The sequence below is a fragment of the Clytia hemisphaerica genome, unplaced genomic scaffold, assembly GCF_902728285.1.
Source record: "Clytia hemisphaerica strain Z4C2 unplaced genomic scaffold, Clytia hemisphaerica genome assembly, whole genome shotgun sequence".
In the NCBI taxonomy this organism is placed as follows: Eukaryota; Metazoa; Cnidaria; class Hydrozoa; order Leptothecata; family Clytiidae; genus Clytia; species Clytia hemisphaerica.
The window spans coordinates 160,495-183,987 of record NW_027103722.1 but is presented as its reverse complement, the minus strand read 5'-3'; the positions used below and the strand labels follow the sequence as shown (position 1 = coordinate 183,987).

The 23,493-nt window shown below is 34.5% G+C and overlaps 1 protein-coding gene across 3 annotated transcripts; it reads left to right on the top strand.

The window, feature by feature from the left end:
* Window positions 1-595: 595 nt before the first annotated feature.
* LOC136804567 (RING finger protein unkempt-like) lies at window positions 596-21,022 on the top strand. Of its 3 annotated transcripts, none has more exons than XM_067061164.1 (13): window positions 596-733; window positions 9,588-9,797; window positions 10,409-10,662; window positions 11,072-11,207; window positions 11,658-11,775; window positions 12,115-12,199; window positions 12,666-12,724; window positions 12,973-13,209; window positions 13,479-13,904; window positions 18,395-18,463; window positions 19,058-19,381; window positions 20,045-20,230; window positions 20,759-21,022. In XM_067061164.1, the coding sequence occupies exons 1-13, from the start codon at window positions 630-632 to the stop codon at window positions 20,933-20,935; spliced, it is 2,385 nt and encodes a 794-aa protein (XP_066917265.1). In that variant the 5' UTR covers window positions 596-629; the 3' UTR covers window positions 20,936-21,022. The 3 variants fall into 3 exon arrangements, with proteins under 3 accessions (XP_066917265.1, XP_066917264.1, XP_066917266.1); XM_067061163.1 differs by having other exon boundaries at window positions 12,666-12,763; XM_067061165.1 differs by lacking the exon at window positions 18,395-18,463 and having other exon boundaries at window positions 12,666-12,763.
* Window positions 21,023-23,493: the final 2,471 nt, after the last annotated feature.

Genomic DNA, 23,493 nt, shown 5'->3' with positions numbered 1-23,493 from the left:
AAAGCTAAGCTATCAAACACATCAAAAAATCAAAAGTCTTTCTGTTTCTTCTTCACGTTGTTTTTCTTCCCACTTTAGGCAGGTCCCCCCTTCGTCCACCCTTAAGCCAAGGGCGACGTCGGGCGGCCCACCACACAATTCAATTTTTTTAAATGGCACAGCCACATGGGATTTTTAAATCTTTAATTTTTTAATAAAAGCATGCTGAATAATTTAATAATGTTTAACGAAAAATCAAACACTGTTTCGAAACCGAATGAAGAAGTGAGAACAATCATTACTATTTTGAGAACGAAATCGAAAGAACTTGCACTGCGTTGCTTTACCCTTGGTTTCCCCGGGAGTCTAAGAGTCTATATACATGTTAAGAGTTTTAAATCTAAAATGATAATCGTTTCAATCAATGTTTCGTCAAAGAACTAGCAAGAAAAAGTACTTTATATTTATTTTGACATCTTAAAAGTATAATCTATATCCAAAAACCTAAATTTAGATGGTTCAATATTTTGAATAAAAGCTCTTTGCAGTGTAAGCGTACCCAAACATCTTGAAAAATACCCGAAACGCAGATCAAAACATATCCCATTAGGCTTTGCGCGACTTGTTTTGCAAACAGAAAATATGGAGTAATGGCGGCCGATACTAATGATGTGATTTTTGGTACAAATTTAACACCAAAAAAGAGCTTAACTGAGCTGAATCAGCCGCAGACTGAAAAACCACTACACTATACGTAAGTTTGTTTAGTCATTTATCATTTTTTAAACTTTCTTTTTGCCAATTCACTAAGGAAAGTTGACATTAAAACTTTGGAATTGACAAGCCAATAAAAATGTTTTAGCTAAAAAAATTTTTTTTAAAGCTATTATTTCCAACTTCTCTTAGAATTTGTACTTATATAAGTTTGATTCGCACTAAAACTTCACTCATTGCTTTACTTGACTTCAGAAGATCCAGTAAATCCACAGTTAGGAATAAATTTTATGATGGTTTTCACAAAATAAAATCTAAGTTAGCCTAGAGCCAGGGTGTCAAACGTTATGTAACCTCCGCTCAACGAGTTTTCACTACACTTAATTAAATACCTGATTACAAACAACTCTCTTTGCGGCTCATTTTATTGCATCCAATCAGATTTTTGTATTTTCTCTCACAATTCATGAATCAAAACAACAATTTCAGTGAAGTATATTAGTCAAGTTTGAAATAGACCTTTTTGCCTTTCCATCAGCCATATTGAATTGTTTGCAAAAATTATGGTAGCCAAATTGCCGTGGTGAAATTCCCTTAGAAAGTATGCAAAACATATGCAAAAAGAAAGTATTAATATATAAAACTTACATGCATAATTGGCATTATATTAAAGTGTAATCTTGTAGAAGAAAGATTAAATTTGCTTCTTTTGAAAACTAGAAATAATCAAATTTGCCCGTCTCTTAGAACAAGCAGTGAGGCTGGAACTGCGATTTTTGAGGATTACGATTTTACCAGCTTTTTAGCCATTTTTGCCTCGCTAACCCAAATCTAGCAACCTCTTTACCTTAAAGGATGATCGAAATTAGAGTTTTTCAGCGTTCCGAAAGAAACGCAAAGCAGAAATTTTTTCATCTTCACAGGATCGATTGTCAACAACAAAATACATCTTTTGGTCTTTGGGTTTGTTTGACGTTTTTCCTTCAAAGAATATCTATCACTTTCCTTTTCCCCTTGAGCGCGCGAGAAAAAAATGATTAGCTCGCATTCTCGCGCGGGCGAATAAAGATGAGGCGGCAATCTTGCACTGAGGGTGCTACTTAGTTTCCGCCCTTTTGCGCCCACGATAGAATGGTCCAAATACGGGGGTATTCCAAATGATAAACGGTGTCGTTCTGTAAGTGTTTATTTTCTGATAGATACAAATAGTATATTGAATATTATCAACTTACTCTCGGGTACCTAATAGCCGTCCCCCCCCGCTAATTAATTTTTCGAAAATTTTCCACCCAGGACATTCTTATTCCAACCCCCCCGCTTATTAAGTTTTGGGAAAATGTTTTTGAAAGTTCCCTTTTTTGTCTTAATTCTGCTATATTAGCCTCCTTTTCAAACATTTTCCACCCAGGACATTTTTATTCCAACCCCCCCGCTTATTAAATTTGGAGATTTTTTCCAACCCCCCTGCTTATTCCAACCCCCCCGGCTATTAGGTACCCGAGAGTATTTATTTAAATATTTTTGAGCCCAAATTTAAATATCTGGTTAAATAAAAAACAAATGACAGCAGTTCTGTTTTTCTTCAAACCCCCGGGAAAAGTTTTTTTGCCGACTTTTTTGCTATTTTACAAATTTCGGAAAAGAACTCCCATAGGAATTCCGATTCATAACCGGATTGGTTCATTTCGAAACGGCTTCAAGAAAGTCATAATGGCAGATAATTTTAAAAGTTTCTCTGAGTAAATGTGTGTTATTTATCGATGTTGATGGCTTGTTGATTCTTTAAAGAAAAAAGATAACAGGTATAGCTTTTTCTAATCCTGGAATATCGAGGTTCCAGCTACACTGACAAGCACTTCAAAAAACCATAACATTAGACATAAACTCAAGCTGAAAAACACCCACAAAGGTACAAAAATAATCCTTATTCGGCTGACGGTAAATTATTCTCCTGGGAATAGAACCGCCAAACGATCAAATCAAAACATCGATCTGAATTACTGCTTTCAGTTTGCGTGTTTTGAAAGTTGATGTGTGTACTCCGTCTTCGTGGAATTTTTTAATGGCATGAAAACAGAATATGCTATGTCTTTAAGAACAAATTTGTAAAAGGCTTTTGTTGTTCGGTAAATATTTCTTTTTGGATTAAGAAATTCCATCTTTTATTGTTCTAATGATTATAAAATTTATTTATAAGATGCTTTGTTGTCTTTTTAATCTTTGTGTAAACTTGCATATGTTTTGCATATTTTCCAACTAAATCCAACCACGGCTTTTTCGTTCCTATATTTTTGCATACAATTCAAGATGGCGGATGGAAAGGCAAAAAGGTTCTATTATTTTCTATTAGAAAAATGGTTAAAAGCAGTCAAAACGCAACGCACCTTTCCCGCAATTCAAACTTCTCAGAAATGGCCTGGGAAAATGTGCGCTCCACCGTTGTGTATAAAATTGTTAGGGAGGTAAAAAGAAACGCGTTTTTGCCTGCGACACAGATGTTACGTGAGGTAATCGTCACAAGCCAAAATCTATGTTTAACAGATTTTGAAAACAAAAGTGTAAAGAATAAACATTGTTTGTTTAAAACGCGGGTAAAAAGTCCTGGGCTGAGTCCCTTGTTTGCTCATTTATAGCGACTCCTGAAGTCACGCAACTCTCGTTGACGTCAAACCAAATGTTTCATTTTTCCATGAACTTTGAACCCTTTGAGCTTTTTTTCTATGTATGCTAAAGCGTTCCGGATTTTACTAAAAGAAAGCCCGTGATCTTAGCTTTCCAGCGGTATATAACACTATGGACTTTTTGAATTGTCTTCTGACGGGAGAAAAAGAATTTGCAACTATCGACGAACAAATGTTTCTGAAAACAGAGGAAAATGTTGTTGAAGGCTGTAACTTTGTATGTTTATCAGAAAAAGGGTGATGAATTCAAAAATCACATTCGCTAATTTTAATTCTTTCATTTTCATGTAGTTTTTTTCTCACTTTTTTGCTTCTTTAACATAGGAATGTCCCAAAAAAAAGTTTATATTTCTGCCGAAATGGATTTTCTTTTCATTTGGGGTTTCTCCTTTCATAAAAACTTATTCTTTACTTATAACTTTTTGTTCCTCCATTTCCAGAGGCCCCTTGAAAATGGGTCCTACCACCTTTTTTGACTCATTTCAACCTTTTCCAAGCTACTTTTCTTCAAAAACAAAATAAAACAATGCAATGTCTTCTTTTTTCAAAAAAAGATATATCTTTCGTTATTTTCATAAATATACTTAATATTTTACAAATATTTTTATATAATAGTATTCTAACACCATCAATTAGTTAAGTATTCCCAAAGTTATTCCATTTTCAAAACACAAAAAATCACCTTTTCAAAGAATCACCTCCTTACACCATGCCAGCAAGAAATAATTTTCGAAAGCACCAAAATCACGCCAAAAATGGCGGATGAAATCTAGTCTTCCGTGTGGCGAGGTGTGGGGAGTTTTGCCGATGCGGTCTGAAAGTCGGCCCAATGACTGTTAAACTTTAGCTTATTGCAAATGAGCTGGAAATGATAGCTAAAAACAAATTTCACCACTAGAAAGCTGAAGCTAAAATCCTCAGCTTTCAGATGGTGTATGGCACTTAAATGAAAAAATCTGCAATCTTGTTAAAAAATAGCAATTTCTTCTATTTTTCGAAATTCCAGACGGCCTGTAGATTTTCAAATAAAGCGTATTGTGATAGATTGTAGCCTAATCTTACCCTGGGTTTACTAAAAAGACCGCGATTGAAAAGATGAACCAGCTCAATAGCGACAGCCATTTGTTTCCACGAGGGTCGAGAATCTTCCGGTGCCGTGGTCAGCGCTAAGTCGTGTTTTCACCTTGACGTCAAAAAACATCAATATCTTTGGAAAGAAAATAGATACCTGGATGTAGTTTTTTTTAACTTGTTTCTCTGATAATTCCTGATTGATTTAAAAAAAGAATGAACAGATTTGGATGATTTAAAGGTAAGTACTAATGCATTGAAGTTCATTTTTGTAAATTCTTCCTTGTTCCGCACAAAAAATTCCGACGAGTGCGCACCCTACCAATCAGATAACACAATCTAGCCGGCCGCGATAAAATCACATTGTAAATATGGAAATAAAGCTGGGGTTTAAATATTTGCTAGAGGCTTATTTCGCTGAAAGAAAATAGCTTTAATGAAACAAATTTTGGTTAAATATCTTTTTTATTATATATAAAACCTGAATCTAAATGGTTTAAAGAAGTAAAAGATTTGTACGACTTCAAAATAGACAAAGATCATTTATGACCCCCGTCTCAGATGAGGTTTTCAGGCTTTATCTAAAGATAGAGGACTAAAACAAGCTTGACCCACTAAACTATATATATTCAGCACCAGACTCTCTGACATTCTGAGAAATTATTTGCCTGGGAAGAGCAGCAGATTTCAGCGAAATGCTGCTTTTTGCTCTAAAAGTGAACATGTTTTTTCTTTTATAAGCATAACGTTTATAAGCATATGCAGGCTAAGTTTTTGGTACCTAAACAATGGCTCTATTATTTGAGAACAATGATTGCTAAGTATAATGTAAGCCTGATGTAGGGGCAGACACTTGCTTATAAAAAAAAACATGTATGGTGGAAATGGTGCTTGGGCGAACCTGAAAAAAATTTTTGTTTCCGGTCCACCGGCTGGGTGAAAATTTATTGTGTCGTCACCCGGCCGAATTTTTTTTCGTACATCATCGTTAGGGTTAGGGTTAGTTTGTTTGTTTGAAAAACTTTTGTGAATCAGTTTTTGAGGCGTGTAATTTATCGCACGTGATATTTTATATTCTACTGTAAAATGCACGCCTAGAAATCACTTGGAATGAAGGTTCATCCTGATCATTGTTATAGAAATGAAATTGGGGACTTTTCAGTAAGTAAACAGCTTTGTTTTTATAAAAGGAATCATGCTGACTTGTGAGTAAAATAAAAAGAAACATTCATAAAGTGAGGATTTAAAAAATTGGGGAAAAGTTTCTCTCGCTCTACTTTTTTCTCAAAAAAGTTCCCTTCGTAATCACAGTTTGGAGCCTTTAGCAATTGAACACAAATATTCAAAATGAAAGAGAGTGTCCAGTTCTTAGAGATATTGTAACACATAATTGAAAATATAAACGATTAAAATTAAGTATTTGAATAATCGCACGCCTAGACCACTATAAATCAAAATCTAGGCGTGCGATGATCACACATGAATTTTTCTTATGCCGAAGCCTGTAGCGGTGTCAAGTTACTACAGATTTAAGGTAAAGAAGACCATCATTTTAACTTCTACGAGTGCTTTAAAAAATCGAGTTTTGGGATCAAGATTTAGCAAAAAAAATTATTTTGCAGCCGGCCGGGTGAGTGTTTTTTTCGTCACCCGGTGGACATTTTTATCGGGTTCGCCTTGTTTTCAAACTTAAACATCAATTCATTTGAAATTAAATATTTTGTTTATTTGGATTACAGGTTTAAGATTTGTTTTATTTTTATTTTTTGATGATAGCTTCACTCAATCACTTACAATGAGCCTTTGAAATTTGTTTATTTTGTATTCTGATTGCTCTCGCATGATGCCGCCATTGTGGAGTTTTTTTTTTGCGTTTGCTAAATGCGATTTTGTAAGACTTTGCATTACCAACTTTTGCTTACGGCAAACACCTGTGGCGAGGGGTTAGGGAAAGTGGGTTTTCAGCTTCTAACTTTTGATAGCAATCTTCTTTTTGCAAAAGATTTTCAGGGTGGTATAATATCATGAATAGATTGAACATACTAAAATCAAATCAAATGACTTTGGAGGTTCGGTGAAATGGTGGCCGATTTGCCGTCCCATATTTTGTCAGATAGTCCCAAGTTAGAGCAGTTGACGGTATATAGTATATACCCTAGAATCATCTATTATCGACATCCCTCCTTTATAGTCCACACCGGATCTGTAAGATAATAAAAAAACCTTGAATGAAATTCTTGTTATCATTCTTATCAAGCAAGTTCATCTATCAAACTAAAGTTCAGTAAACATTGCAATTCTTTCAATTAAAAAAGCAGCCAAATCTGGCCAAATTATAAGCAATTTTACACAAAACATGAAACGCATGTAAACTTTCTTGTGTCCATTATTAAAATTTTACAACTTTATTATGCTTCAAGTGACTTGATAAAAATAATTTGCAAGCTTAGTCGACCTGGTTTCCCTTTCTTTATTATTTATTGCAAGTACACGCTCTATGCGCTAAGAGGCCGCATTAAACTTCTAGACATCACCTCGCACACCAGCGGTCCCTTTTTAACTTATAGCAGGCGGATAAGGCAGGATGGTTGGCGGTATGGCGGTCACATTAAATTCATAAGGAAACTGGGTTCTTTTTATTATTTTCGATTCACGGTTAAAAGCCCTACTAAAAAATTCCTAGGGTGCAAAAAGTTGTTTTGATTTTGATATCTATGTGGAAAGCATGCTAATTACTTAGTATGGACTATATCGTTAAAGTTGTCTTTTTGAAAAAAAAATCACTACATATTTCTTATGTATCTATTTATTATGACTGAATTTTGATTGGTTGAAAGTTTCAATATATTTCCATGCTCTGAAAACCTCCAACAACCCAGGAGTCCCTTTCATGGGTCATTGTTTTAACGCTGGAGTTTCTTCAAGGAGTATAGCAAGCAATGCAACTGTTACCATACATGATTGAGCTTTTATCAAACAAGTTAGATGTAAAAGCTAGCCAAAATGAGGATAAAAGGGTCTGCTGAGTAATACTGGCTACCAAGGGTTCAGGGTTTGGAGCCCCTTGAAAGCTAAATAATATGTTTTAGCGCACCCACTCAGACACTTTTTAAACTTACTCTAGTTTGCTTTCAATTTGAAGTGATTAAAAATGATAGATCAGGAGGTTAAGATGGTGATGAAATTTTACAGCAATAAAATAATTAGTGTATCACATTTTGTGATTTTTAATTTACTGACTAACTAAAATCATAAAATCAAAAATCAATCAATGTTAGGGTACTCGTTCTATGTAAAAAAAATCAGCAAAAACTGTGCTTTTTAATCAATTTAAAGGGTCAGCTGAGTTAAGCGTGGTATTTGATTAGACTTTAAAAGTGGTCTTACCTTAAAGTTAACAATTCTGGCGGGAACTTAATTAGGCAGTTGTGGCAGATTTGTCAAAAATCCATCAAATTAAGTTCTCATCAAAATGTCTTATTTGTCATCCACCAAATTTAATTTCTTTTGCCATCCGCCAAATTAAATTCCTGCCAAATTATTGTATTCATTCCCCAACTGTATGCATTTTCAAAATTAAATTCTCATAGAATTTGATTTTACAAGGCATTTGCCAAATTAAATTCCTGTCAAATCAAAATTTTTCTGCCATTTACCAAATTAATTCACACCAAAAATTCCCGCCAAATTTCTTCCCAAGGTAGATATCTTAAAAGTTTACCACAGGTACTACTGCATTTTATATTCTTGGATATTCTTTCTAGGATGAGATGGGAAAAACTGATTTTGAGTTCAAAATCACTTTCTACCCAGCAATGGATAACTCTAGTAAAACAATTGAAAAAATACATTTTTGGACTAAAACAGGAACAAACAGGTTAGAGGTAGACACTTTTGGGATCCCCAGTAAAATTGAAATTATGTTGGAACTTTTTACCAAAGGTTCTTCAAGCCTCTAAGGGCCAGTAGGGTCAATTTTTATTGCAATCACTTTGTATTGGTAGTCCAATGACTGCATTACCAGAAACAATTATTGTAAAGCGAATTTATGAGCAAAGCAGTTTTGCTACATTGTGTGCACGTACCTTTAAATTTGCTATGTAAATCACATCTTCAAACCTGTGATTTTGTCAAAATGACCTTGAATGGTTTTGCTTGAAGCCACAAAAATTTTCTCGGTTTGGTAGCTAGTACTGCGAGAAATGCCGTTTTGAAATGGTGTACCCTAGCAGTGAACAGCAAAAAAATTACCGGAAGCCGAAACACAGACTTATAGAATCTGAAGTTGATCAAATTGTTGCGGTTTTAAATGTTTATTTTGCTGTTAAATGGAAAAAAATTAGTTTGAAAGGTGACAGAAAGGATCTTCATCATTCCTTGACTTTTAAAAGTAACTATCAAGTATCAAATATTTGCAGTTCGTGCCGGCGGGAGGAGTGTTCTTTTAAGTGAACTAAACTTACCTTGCAAAACCAAGTGGATATTCAATGACAAAGAGGTACGGAGGTAATCTAATTTATCAAATTTGTCAAGAAAACAAATCAAAATTAGCCAAGAACCAACAATAAGCTATCTTTGTAGTTTTTGCTTTTGTTTACTTTTGATGATTTCGACAGATATTTCGAATAAAAATGTTCAAACGTTCGACAACTATCGTTTGATTTTTTTAAGGTACCATTTACATTAGAAGAACTATAAGGAAAGAAAGAGCGTTGCGCGCGGGGTGGCGGGTGCTGTTCTGCCACGGTTTGTGTGGTGTGTTTGGGGTATTATAAGCTTAAAACCCTGTCTCTTTTTGGGCTTTATCAGAGTGGCTCTATTTTGCTAGCAACTTGCGAATTGAGGTGGAGTTTGGATCGATTCGCAACCCTTATACAATACGGCTAGTTTTGAACAGATAAAAAATTCCCCTGGGGCTGGTCACGTAGCCCAAAGTACCCCTAAAATCAAGTTTGTAGTGTTTTTAGTGACTTCAAAGCTCCAGCTACCATTTTGAAAATTTTTTGGAAAATTTTATTTCGAAAATATTCCCTACCCCAGTTTATTTCAACCCCCTTTTTATGAGGCACCAGGGAGTAGTTCCCTTAAGGTATCTGTTACTTTAATAAGTTAATCACTATTATTTTTATTCTTTTTACATAGGTATTTGAAAGAATTTCGTGTTGAGCAGTGCCAACTATTTCTTCAACACAAATGCACTCAACATAGACCGTTCACTTGCTTCTCTTGGCATTTCCTCAATCAAAAAAGAAGAAGGCCAAGAAAGAAGAAAGAAGGAACTTTCAACTACAGTCCTGACGTTTATTGTCAACATTATAATGAAACGACTGGTGAATGCCTTAGTGGAGATGAGTATGTGATCTATTTTTTTTCTTTAGACGAGGCCAATTTAATCTGTTGTTTTATGGGCCAAGCTACCCAAAAAAAAGGGTTGGTTGGTGAAAAAAAATAGAAAATCTCCAAAAAAGGCAGTACAGCTATACAAAAATGTGAAATTGAAAGCAAAAAAAAACAACACAAAAAGCTCGAATTCATGGATAAAAAAAATTGAACATGAAATTCTCAAAGTCTTGGAAAACTAACAAAATTTTGAAAATTTGGCAGTCTGTAAAGCAATGAAAATTGAAATGTACTACCAAAATCAATCTTACATTTCTGGAATATCAGGGTCGGTCAGGTCAGTAAAACAACTAATCAAATTAGTGTCACCTTACCTAAAATTCTAAAAGAGATCAAAGATCCAAATTCACTCCCAATGATAGTGTTTCTTCTGGAGGTATCACCTTCTTGCGCTGCTTAATTTGGGTAGGATGCGAACCACTTTGATGATGCGTCATTATTTTGTATCACTTTTTATGTTTGGTTATGAGTTTAAAGTCACCAAGTCAATTTTTTTGAAGAAAAAAGTGCACATGAATTTTCATTTACAAGATAAATATTATATACTTTTGTTTCATTACTAGCTGTCCTTTTCTGCATCGTGTAGCTGGGGACGTTGAGCGTAGATACCATTTGCGATATTACAAGACATCACCTTGTGTTTACGAGACAGACCAAAGGGGATATTGTGTTAAGAACGGCCCACATTGTGCTTTTGCACACGGTCCACACGATTTAAGACAACCAGTATACGATGTAAGAGAATTACAACTAATGGAGAACGAAGAAAAAGATGAGAGCGGGAAACAAATTGTACCGGAAGACCCGAGATGGAATGGTGAGAAGAACACTTATACTATTTGCTTTTCCACATCTCTTGGGGAAAAAATTCTAGAAGATATCCTTAGTTTTAGTTTTAATTGCAAGTCTTTTCATTAAAAGGTTTTGGGCTGATTTATCAGTTTGCGACTAATCTTTGTTTCGAAAGCATCAGTCCACTTTAGCAGTATTGTCTTTGATTTTCTACATTTTTCTATAATAATATGTAACCTTTAACTTAAACTAAAAGAAGAGACTTTGATCTATTTATTATATAAGTTTAATGCCGTCGTGTAGACGACAATCATCAGCTAAATGAAAATCGTTTGAAAAATATTGATATGCAATGGCTTCTTCTGTTTGAAATTCTGACGTTCTGACTTGTAATTTAAGGTTATATTCTTGAAAATTATACACTTGCATTTCAGAAACAAATTATGTACTAGCAAATTACAAGACAGAACCATGTAAAAAGCCTCCAAGATTGTGCAGGCAGGGATATGCTTGTCCACAATACCACAATAACAGGGATAGGAGGAGGAGCCCAAAGAAATATAAATATAGGTAAGTTACAAAGAGTGATGTTACAAAATTTTCTAAAATGAAATAGTTTATAACTTCCTATGATTGACCAACTTGGATTTGACACTATGTACCTTTGCAAAAATTTTTCTTGGGCTTATGACAGATTATGACTGAAAACATCTCTTGACACTTTCGTTAGTTATCATAAAAACAATACTGTACAGGCTCAGTGAATAATTTTAAATGTCTTGCCTCCAAAGCTCACATTCGCTTATTCATTCAGCTCACGAAGAGGCCTTTCTCCAAATGCAACACAATTCTGCAAAATTTTGAAGAATCTTGCCTGATTTATTGTTAAAAGCATTTTCCGTGAGAGACAAAAGAAACTTTGCCATTGCATACTGTAGCACAATAAAACCTGAAATACAGGTTGACCTTTTTATTTCTGACAACTCTCAAATTATTTCCGCACAATTCTTTTCTTTACAGGTCTACACCATGCCCGAATGTAAAACACAGTGATGAATGGGGTGACCCTGCAGCATGTGAAAATGGTGATAGTTGTGGTTATTGCCATACAAGGACTGAACAACAGTTCCATCCTGAAGTAAGTCAAGAGAAGTGGATTGTGGACTTTCAAAAAAGAAGGGAACCTGCAATAATTCTATACCTATAATATGAATGGGCAAAAAAATCTTTAACCCTTATGTTGAGGAGTTCATATTTTTCGCCTGAGGGGGCCAGTGAAAATCCAAGGGGAAGACCTTTGAAATTTAGATGGAAATTCAAGGGGGTACCTCAAAAATTTGCTAAATCTAAAACCAGAAAGGGTCTCTGAAATCCTAGGAGACGGGGGATGCAATATATAATAGGGGAGTTTAGACTCATCTGCACATTATGTGTGTATTATAATGTACCCTACAATTATTTCTTTCTTTTTTTTAAGATTTACAAATCAACGAAATGTAACGATATGCAACAGACTGGACAATGCCCTAGAGGCCCCTTCTGCGCTTTTGCTCATATTGAGCGTAAGACTACAATTTTAAATTTTCATTTCAATGCACAATTTTTCTTGTCAGATCAATGAATAGTCATTTTTCTGGATCTTTTACCATCTTGTCCCAGTTTAAAGTTTTTTTACCTTATTAGTGGTATGTTTTATCTAAGGCCATCATTATATCTTTCTCAATTGAATATTTAAATCCCAGGTACAATAAGGAACCATTCAAAAAGTACGTACGCTCGAGAGGGGGGAGGGGGGTACTCCCAAAAGCGTACAAAAGCGTACAAGGGGGAGGGGGAGTCATTATTTTAAAATCAGACGGTGACGGTATTTAGGTACATTTTTGCCCTGTAAAAGCCGGTGTGACGGTGTTATTATTTTTCCAATTTTCGGGATTCAGCAAAAATTTTGACGGGAAAACGGTATTTCGAACCCCTACAAACCCCCCCCCCCTTTGAATGGTCCCTAATTTAATTTCTTTATTTTTATAGAGGATACAATTAGTCCAGATGTTATAAAAGGATCGATTTCAATAATACCTGACAAGGATGTAAGTCATAGGCCATTTCACAGTCCAAATGGATCATGGGTAATTAAATTAATCAGGCTTTCTGTTCGCAAGACTGCTATTAAAATAATTGTACTGCACTGTTGAATAAATTGCCCCATTGAACATCGAGACATGTCTACACTCTTAATTTTAAGGTAACTGTAATGGTTTACAAACTAACTTTTTTCCCAACTAACAATAACCCGACTAGGTATCCATCTAAAATATATTACTTTTTGATATTTTAGATGCTTCATGGCCACCCATACAGTAGCTTATCCAACCATTCCAGCTCCAATTCACCTTTACCGTCACCGGCGAGTCAAATATCAAGAGGACATCACGGACCGTTGACTGGATTCTCCAAAATCGTTGAAGGCACTATCAGTAGTATAGGAAATATTAATTTGAGCAATTCAGCGCCGACGTATGAGAAAGCACCAGGATCTGGACGTCGAAGCAGTAGTAGAGACAGTGATCACCATGTAATAGTTGTTATGTTTTTTTTTCATACATTCAATACATGAATAAGTTTTCCAATTCATGCGTTGAAAGCTAAAACTTTTAAATGCATTTAAAATGAACTATAATAGTTACCTCATACTTTTGTAGATTTTGAAAAAAATACCAAAACTTATTACTTCCAAGTTTATATCGGAAGATGATAGGGGACACAGCATTTAGTGCAACGCATGATTGGTTTATAGCCACCAGATTCCCACTCCAATGATATATTCTTTCCATTTCTTTACAGAGTTCATTTTTCGGTCATTCGCTTGGTTCTGAACCACATACACCATCCAGGTCAATGTCAGCTTCGGCTCCTTCATTCTACCCTGGACCATTGCCAGACGAATCGGCACTGGACAGTGGCCTATTAGAAGCATTATCGACAGTAGACAATACGTTCGATTTCGATTTCCCGGACAATTCTTCCGTCAGCTCCTCCATTGGCGGGAGCACGGGCATCGGGGGCGGTACCGGCTCACTGAGTGGCGGATTCAATAATAGTAGTTTATTAGGACAATTTTCAAATAACGGCTCCACAGAGCCAGTATCAATACCTGGGTCACACGAATCAAGGCACATGTCATTTAACTCACAGCAGTCACATTCACCGACCTCGCCCAGTCTCCAACAACACAACAGTGGACCCAATAGTAGTTATTATATTAATCAGGTAAGACTATTTTTATAATACTTTTCCTTATTGTACCTACCCCGGTGGAGGTCCTATAAATTAACCTTTGTCCGTTCGTCCGTTCGTTAGTTATTAGCTTTCCTCATGATTGGCTCGTTAGTTTTTTCTGATTTTTTGCACAAAGATGCATAACTATAAACCCTCGAATGTGACAGAGCCCGATTTTCAAAACAAATTTTTTTTGGCCAAATATGGTCCAAAAAACGGCTAAAAAACGGGTTTTTTGGACTTTGTGAAAAGTTAGGTCGTTAATTTTTTCTGATTTTTTGCAGGAAAATATGGTACCATCATAGGTAAAAGATGGTTCAAACAGATTTTTGCAAAAAAATTTTGTTGGCTCAAAAAACGCATGTTTATCTATAAGAATCACTATTAATAAGCATACATCAATGTTCTTAAAATTACTGAATTTTTTGATGAGATATGTTTTTTTGCTCTCGAACTCTTGAATATGAAAGAATATTTCGAGAGCATGAAATTTTGTTTTCTAAACGTGTTTTTTATAAGAAACAAACAACTAATTTTAATAGATCGTCACTATTTGTGTTCTGAATGATTGTTTAATGGTCACGCTTATGTAGATATCAATTATATATGTGTTAAATGCATAACCAGGTAGGTCCATAAAAGTATCACTTGTTTTCATATGGATGGATTTTTTGTCCACCCTTTAAGGTTTTCTCTTTAAGTATAAAACTCTGTCTATATGATGTACAAAATCTATGTATGAGGTGCTAGTCTAGGATGGTTGTTTCAGACTAATAATAGAACTATGAGTTTCCCTTATGGCAGAGTTTATATTCAGGTTCATTTTAATTTACTACTGCTAGATTGCAAGTCTTGTCGCAATCTCTGAGTCAATCAACAAAAAGGTCAACCCAAGAAATAACCAAGACAGAGTTAGCAGAGGAGGTGTTTTGAAACTTTGGGAGTGTGTAAGAAATTAGGTTTTAGGTTTACGCAGGTTGTGATTTTTTAGGCCTTATTATCGAAAAAGGTTTGTCGGTTTTTTTAATTTTCAAGACCAAACCAAGTATGAGAGATTTGTCCTTTGAGCACGTTTAGTATCAGTGTTTGAATAGCTTGAAAGTTAGATTTCGGTTTAGGACTTATTATGAATGAGGAACTGCGGGTGACGCTGAAATATTTTTTTTGAGACTTTGAAATTGCGACTTCAAAATAGATAATCACGCTTGCCCATAAGTCTGATTACTCTATAGATATAATTCTCATATTGGAAACCTTTTCGACATTGACGGAAATTTTGTGACATTTTTTTCTTTGCCATTCTTTAAATCCCTGCTTCTCCCCTTCTTTGCTTATTCCGTGATCTCAATCTTTTTCTCTTGTTTTTTTCATAATTCATGATATTATATTCATTTATCCATAAATGATTGAAAACGAATGAAATCATATATGCAAAAAAAGTAGAAAGAAATGAAATTATATAATATTTGCTCCGTCGCTCCACTCACTCAAGTAAAAGAGGGAAGCAAAAGAAAAAACTTTTAAGGCTTCTTCTACACTGTCAAAATGTGGTCTTAGATTTTCAAGGGTTATTTTATTCCTGTAGTTTTTAAATCTCACAGCCCGAACAACAAACCTTGTGGCTAGAGACTGAAATACCTGCAACTCCTAGGCTTTTTTTCCATACCTATTGGCCTCTTGATTTATATCTATAGTTTTTAAAGTTTTCAAAGGGTACCAGAAGCCAAAGCCTCAGGGTACAAGCTTTGAAGACCAGTTTTACAAAGTCTGAAATTTGTAATAAAAGAACAAAATGGCAGCAACTTATTAGCAAGAACAGCTTAGGAAAAGGGGTCACATTTCGCACGTGGATCCGCACTAGCAAAAAACAGTACACGGTTACACAGGGAATCTTAGCTATAATAGTAATACACGTTTTTACTTGAGGAAAAAAAATGCTCTGACAATAAGAAAACAGTAAGAGTTAAACTTGAACTTGTACACACGAAAAGTTGATAAAATATTTGTGAAACAATGTTCAATAAACTTCTTTTTCTGTTAAGTAGTCATTTTACAAAGCATCAAATCAGTCCAAACTTTGCAGCTGAGTAAAGAAGGAACTTGATAAGGAACTATGAGGTTGAAATTCTCTGAAGAGATAAGGAACTCTAGGTTCGGAGCCAAGTCAAGATTCCTTATATAAAATAAACGTGTATACGAAGGAAGCACCACTAGGCCGCTAGCATTAAAAAAAGTGGTCTCTTAAGAGGTAATTCAACTGTCTACCGGCAGACCCACAGACCTCCTGTTATTTAGAACGTTTTTAACATCTATATTGTCTTTTTTCCTTCCTTCAATATTGACATGCGCTATCCCTTCTTCTATATCTTGTTGGACTTGTTAATTATAAAGTTAAACATGGAAGTAGTTGGGATGAAGTGGGTTTTTCACAGTGGTTTTGTCTTGTAGAACATTTCCTCCGACTTTTGGAATGTTGTTTTGTTTGAGATACGATACTTCCTCATATTGGTGTCTTTTTCAAATGATAATACGCTTTCATTTTTATAAGAATCAGTAAATTTCGGCTTAAAGTGGGCTGTTCTTAATTTTTTTTAATTTTCAGGTTTAGATACGTTCTTAAGGTATTCTTAAAAATGGGTTTAAAATCTTTTAAAATCAGTACTGTCTTGAGGCTCAGATTGTCTTTAATTTTGGCCAATTTTCAGCCTCGTGTTCTTATAAAGAAAATCTTGTAAGGACTCCAGACCACTTCAAGATAAAATGTCTTTTTTTAACTTACCAATGGGAACTTCTTTTTTTAATAACTTCCGAATGGGATTAGGGTAGCATCAATTCAATATTTAAATTTGCACACTTTTTAATTGCCTGAAATGAAAAGAGACCTTCAAACTTAATTTTCTCTGGAGTCTTTTATCCCATGCAGTTTTAGGTCGGTAGGTTTTATTTAGCCTTGAGTCTTTCTTATATTAACTATCCGAGGCCAAATCAGAGTTAAAAAATATGTTAATGTAAACAAGCCCTTGTTTTCTTGAGTACACGGAACACGATGATTGTTATAATAATAAGAGGGAAAAAATAAAAACCCTATGTTTTTTTTTTTCTGTGAATTTAGTCCAGAGTTGTCCCCTTTTTTTATTTTGGTTCAAGTCAAGAATTCTCAAAACAGTGTTTGTAAAATACGATTTACTTTTAGAAAATTGTTGCAAATAAGAAAAAGGCTTTTGTATAGTATGAATCGAAAGACCTTCTTCATTTCTTATTTTATACCTTTAAACTAGATTAAAACTTGGGAATTTATAAAGTCAAACTTTGGCCAAGCTCAGGAAGGAAATGTTAAATGTTTAATCTTGTTTTGCGGACTGTGAATTTATAGCTGTCCGGAAATTTTATCTTTTGGTCTTTTGGAAACATAAACTTTAACTGAATTTGTTTTGATTTTTTGCGACCTTGCTTTTTTTGGTTTGGAGTTTTTTATTTTTATGGAATCATAATTTCGAACGTCATTGGCTCACATCTTGGTTGATTTGATTTAAAAAATACGATGGTAAAATTAATTTCTACGATACTAATTCGGTATATTTTTTGTATAGGTGCTATTTACTTACCCTATACCAATGTTGCATTTTTTTCCGTCTAATTGAGTTTACAAACTTGTATTTCCGTTTCAATAACATTTTCCAAAATATAAGTCCATTACCAGTCATTCTGCCTAGATTAGCCAGAGCTAGTTGCACCACTGCTTTACTAACTGTTTATGAAGGCAATACCCTGAAAGTTTTGACCGATGTCAAAAGGTATTGTCCCGAGCTTGATTTAAAATCGAGAAAGCTTGGCCAGCTGTAGATATTTACCTAAAAAATGGTGTTATCTTGAAATTATAATCCATAGGTAAATGTGATTTTCGCATCATTGTCATAGATGGAAGCTAAGCTCTACCATGAAGTATTTTTTAGTTTGCTAATGATATTTTTCGCATTCAGCTGCACATGCCGAAAATGCCATTCGTAAAAATTTACTCAACGCATAAATTAAATGGTCATTTCTAGTCTATGAGGATTTTACTTTATAAAATTGTGTCCGCTTTTCGGGACACCCTGTATAATCTACTTTGTAATTGCCCATACATGGAAATTCATCACGACGCATTCTTGTTTCTAAGGCAAACGAATACTTGGAGAAATAGATCTTTGATTCCATGAGTATATTGTGTACTGTGAAATGAAATATTTATAGAGAAATTGTAACTCTTTCCGTGTCTTAGAGGGTGGTGGTCAAATTGACCGTTCGCCGAGCCAAATTCAGATGTTCATCTGTTAAAATAGCTATGTTCAAACAAAAAAAAATTTCATACCCAAATATTTGATTTCTTAGGCCATCCCAATAAATATTTGATTATTGAGAATCAATAAGATTTTCATTTCTGTTCAATTATCAACTTTTAATTTCATTTTCATTTTTCTAATTTTTTTTTCATTTTCAAGAACGAATCTGACCTGTTTTCTTCATTCTCGTCTGGTTCGAAAAAGTCCATACTGAATTCAAGTCGTTTAGTAAGTAGACTTGTATTGTCAATTTGTAATACATGGGCTTTGAAGTTAGTAATTCTGTGCTTTGATTTCATGTAATTTGCACGAAAAAATACCACTGTAAACAAACTTTTATCTGCGCTCATTGGCTGAAATCTGCGCAGATCCATATAACATCCAATCAGAGAGTTTATTTATATTTTCGTGCGCCTTACAGGGAATCAAAACAGAACTAGTTCGAAACCCGTGTATCGCTTATACAGTTTATCTTTTTAAGTTTGATAAGATATTGCTTAGAAGTCATGAAGGTCTTCAGTTATCCCTTTATAAGTTTATTCTTCACTAGGTTCTTGCACTAAGTTTTCAAGTCGAGAAAATTACTTTACCCAGTTATTCTAGTAATTTTTCGTTAGTTCTTTGTTATTTGCCTTCGTTCGTAATTTGTTGAATTCTTAATTTCCTATCATTTATGTAGCCCATGAATATTGAGAATTTACTACTAGTTAACTTAGCGTTACAATTTGGGAGTGATGTATTCTGGGTTTCTCCGTCATAAAAGATAGCGCAATGAATATCAGAAATTATTTAAGTTGCTTGACCTTACCATTTATCTTTTAGTCTGGATCAAGGGCAGGCTTTGTACGGAGTCCCAAATCAAACCCGTTGAACTTATACGACATGATGTCCTCACCTAAATTTCAATCTCCCTCCCTAACGTCACCGCTCGCTTTCGGAAGCGGAAACCTGAATTCGAGTAGCCTGGACGTACAACGACTAACAGACGAAGTCTTATCATTACGTAATAAGTTGTCGTCATGGGAGGAGTCGTGGAATCAGGCAAAAATGACGTGTGAAGCGTGGAAACGAGAGGCTAACGAACAAGCGGAGAAAGCCAAAGCCGTGGATAGAGAAAGGATACAATACGGAATGAAATTAGGAGAAGTAAGCTTATTGTGACATTTCCTATTTTCATTTTCTTTCCATCGCCATCGGGAAGATCAGATTCCAGTTTGGTGGAGTCTGGTGACGCCGCGTATAGTGCTCAAAGCTCTATCGTTTAAAAAAGAAGTTATATCTGTCTCAAAACTCGAGAAAATTTGAGAGTAATGGTCAATTTTTTGAATTCATGGGCAATGTAACATCTCTTGGGGGAGGGAGCTTCACGGTTTGTGGATGAGCAGAATCGGCCCTTTTTTCGAGCGGTGGGGCAGAAATCGACGAAAATTTGGACGGAATTTCGGGAATTTGGTCCTCTGCCGGAGACGGAAAATTGAGACATCTAACGAAGCTAGCAAATAGTTTTGCGGAATTTTGGAATTAGCAAAAAATACTTAAAATTCACGGAATTTTTGACAAAACCTTGAATTTCGTTAGAAAAACTTCGTTGGCAGAATTTTGGTTCTTTTTTAGACGATTCTACGAAGCCGGCACGACGCACCGTATAGCGAGCACCTCATTAAAAACCCTTTTGTTATGGCTGTGGAGATTGGGGAAAAATTAGCGGAATTGCGGAATCGGGTACCCCCTGAACCCCCTCCCCTCTCTTGCTCGGTTCATTCGAAAGATTATTAAACTAAAGTAAATTATTTTGCATTTTCGTAACAGATGGAGAATGAAATTCGAACGTTACGCCATGAGCTCGAGAATCGAAGTAGATTGGGTAGCGTTGGAAGCAATAACAGCAACACAGCACATTTATTAAAAAATGTCAACGACTTGGAAAACCTCCCTGTACTAGAACTGAAACAATTATTTAATCAATTGAAACTAGATTTAGATAAAGTGGAAAAGGTAAACGGTTATTGCTCCAGAGTTTCACCTGTTTTTAATACTTTAAGGGATTAGAAATAATTACTAATCACCTTTAACAAATGAGATAACTTTATATTTTGTTTTGAAACAACACGATCTTCCTACACGCTTCCAACACGAACCAGTAAATTTTGGGTGATCCTGAGATTGTTCTTATATTTCTATTGTTCCAAACAATAGAGCTATTTGTTATTCTGAGGGCGTAAATTTGAGGCTGGTATTCTTATAAAATTGTTCTTATTATAAATCAAAAAGCGTGTATTTGAGAATAGACCTTATAAACCTTGTTTTCTAAAACAGCTATGCATTGTGGGACTGTTTCGGGGGTATTACAATAGAATTCCCTCGAGGAATTCCTAAGAGATTTCTATTGTAATACCCCAAAACAATCCCACAATACATCGCTTTTTTAGAAAAATCAAAAACTCCGATAAGATCTATTATTTTTTTATTTGCGTTTGACCAGGTTTGACAGATCAAATTTACATCTTCGTTTTTGATTGACAGGTAATTAGCAAGAAAGAATCTATGAAATGTACAATTTGTGAAGAGACTCCACGATGCGTTGTCACTTATCCATGCACGCACTGTGTGATGTGCGAAAAGTGTGCTGGCGGACAGTCAGAATGTCCATTCTGCAAACAGGCCATCACTCAACGAAACACCATTTTCATTCCTGTATGATTATGTATGATGAATGATGACTGTTAAACAATTTTTAGGTATTTCCAATTTTTTCAACAATTTCTCACTTTTCAACATTATTTTAAAAACTAGAGAATTAGATTGAGTAACAAACCTAGCTAGCATAAAACGTTTGTTTTATTTCAAAAACGCATTGATGATGATATTATGTCGTATCAGAACGCATTGTGCTGGTCTATTATAAAACATGCTTTTCGTTTACGAGTTAATGTGCAATTATAAATTAGCTAGATATGAAAGTTGATCGGTCGATTAAGGATAGTTTGTAGTTGATATAGTAGAGTGGTAAATTACTCTTCTCGCTTGAGTTCGTTGTTTTAAGGATAGTTTTTTAGAGATTGTATTTCTCTTGCCAATATATTAAATACGTAACCCCCCTCCCCGACCCTAACTTATTATATTTCATCATTAATTGTTATATTTTAACGACCCTCCTTGTCGATGTTTTAGAATTTTTACCTTAATCTTCAATATTTTTAAGTTTTAGCAAAATTATTTTTTCAGTTTTGGAAAAATCAAAACCGAAAATTTATCTTGGATCGAAGGAACTTCTTTTTTTGAATGGCATTCTATTTTGATGCGGTATTCTAAAAAAAAAGGTTAAAATCCCATAAGTTTTTGGGATTTAACCAAGAACAAGTGAAAGTATGTCCAGCATTTTTCTTTTCAATCGTTAGAGTTGGTTTCTTGCTACAGCTAGTTTTCTTGTTCGTTTTATATCGGAGCTTGTAAGAAGTAATCAGACAGACATACAGTGTGTCCAAAAAAAAGCGGACACACTTTTATATAAGAAAATCCTCTTAATCTATGCTCAATGTCCTTATTCTCGATCATATTGGGAATTGATTGAACCCATTGATTGAACAGAGTATTGTAATCTTATTTCAAATTATCCTAAGCCCAGTTTAGTTAATGTGTTATGAAGATTTTACTTTATATAAAAATTTGTCTTCTATTTCTGGGACACACGATATCAATATGTTAGTAATCTCGTTGTTCTAAATTTCCAAATGAGGAAGATTTCTCGATTTTTTCTCATTTCCTTTTCATTAAGACAATAGACTTTTAGTCCCTGTATACTTATCTATACCAACAAAAATGTAGTTCTGACAAGTTCACAAAATGCCGGTCATTGCTGTGTACTTCTCTACTCTTCTGTGGCAGAGAGTCAAATGTTTGAAAATCAATACGTCCATTTTAAAGGGGCATAAAAGTAGTAAAATGTAAACAATGTGCGAACCACGTGTGACATTAAAATCACGTGTCCAAAACAATTGAAACAATCAAAATCAGCCATTTGTTTTTATTTTTTATTTTGACATGTGACATTTGTTTTGATATTGTATCCTGCTGCATATGGTTTGTTTGCAAATTTGGTCATTACTTTTGTGTCCCTTTAAGGGTTTGATTGTGTAGCCAATCAAAATAAACTTAACACAATACCAATAGGCTATTATTTTGACATTTATAATTATTATATTATTGTGTGTACATTATTATTGTTTATTATTCTTATCACTGTATAATCTTAGGTATTTTTTTACTATTATCATACTGAAACTGAAAACTGCAAACAGATGGGCATTGTCACATTTTCAATTATAATTATTATATTGTATAGTTCTATCTTTTTCATTTTCTCTTTTTTTTCAGTTCCAAAAAAAAGAAGAATCATAAAACATTTTAGAATTATTATATTATTGTCATTATAATTATTTCTTTAAACTTTTAGCTTAAAAAAATATAATTGCCCCCCAATATGTTTAGTTTGGCACTGTTTAAAAAAAATGTAAAATTTTTTGACTAATTTTTAGAAGGATATATGTCCAATTTATATTTTGGTTCTACTTTCCTCTAGACTTAGAGCTTTTATTGATGTTTATTATAAATTGTTTTTTCAACATATGCTGGACTCTTTCAAACCTAAAATTAGAATTTCTTGATATCGTCAATTGAGGGGTAACTTTCATAAACGAGGGGTAACTTTCATTCCCTCAATACCAGTGCGTTTTCTGGTCCTTGATTTATAAAAGGCGAAAATCACAACATGACTGATTTACTTATTTACTTAGCTTACTTTACAAATTACACCCACTGGGACCCCTTCCCTCTAAAAGGATTGGCAGAAATATCGTCCCGGTGGAAAATTACCCTCTAATTTTTATTCCCACCGAAAGTAATCAAATAAACCACCCCCCCCCCCCTGGAAAATACTATGCTATTTTTCCTATCCCCACCCAATTTTCTGACTTGAAAACAAAAGAATATGAATCTCCAGCCATAAACAGTTCCAGTCAAATTACAGACCAGAAGAGTACTGTTTGGAGGTTACGAAAGTTACTCCTCACCGTGCTGAAAGTTAACTCCAAAGTTGGTAAAATTTCTAAACGATTTGCTGATATCAATTGAAGTTTCCGAGTTTAATAAATTTTCTTAAGTTTTTTACATCGAGTACAGGAAATCCTTTCAAGGTTCGATCAGTATACTCAAGTATAAGTAAACTTTTATTGGTCTCATTTTCTTTTTCAATTTTAACT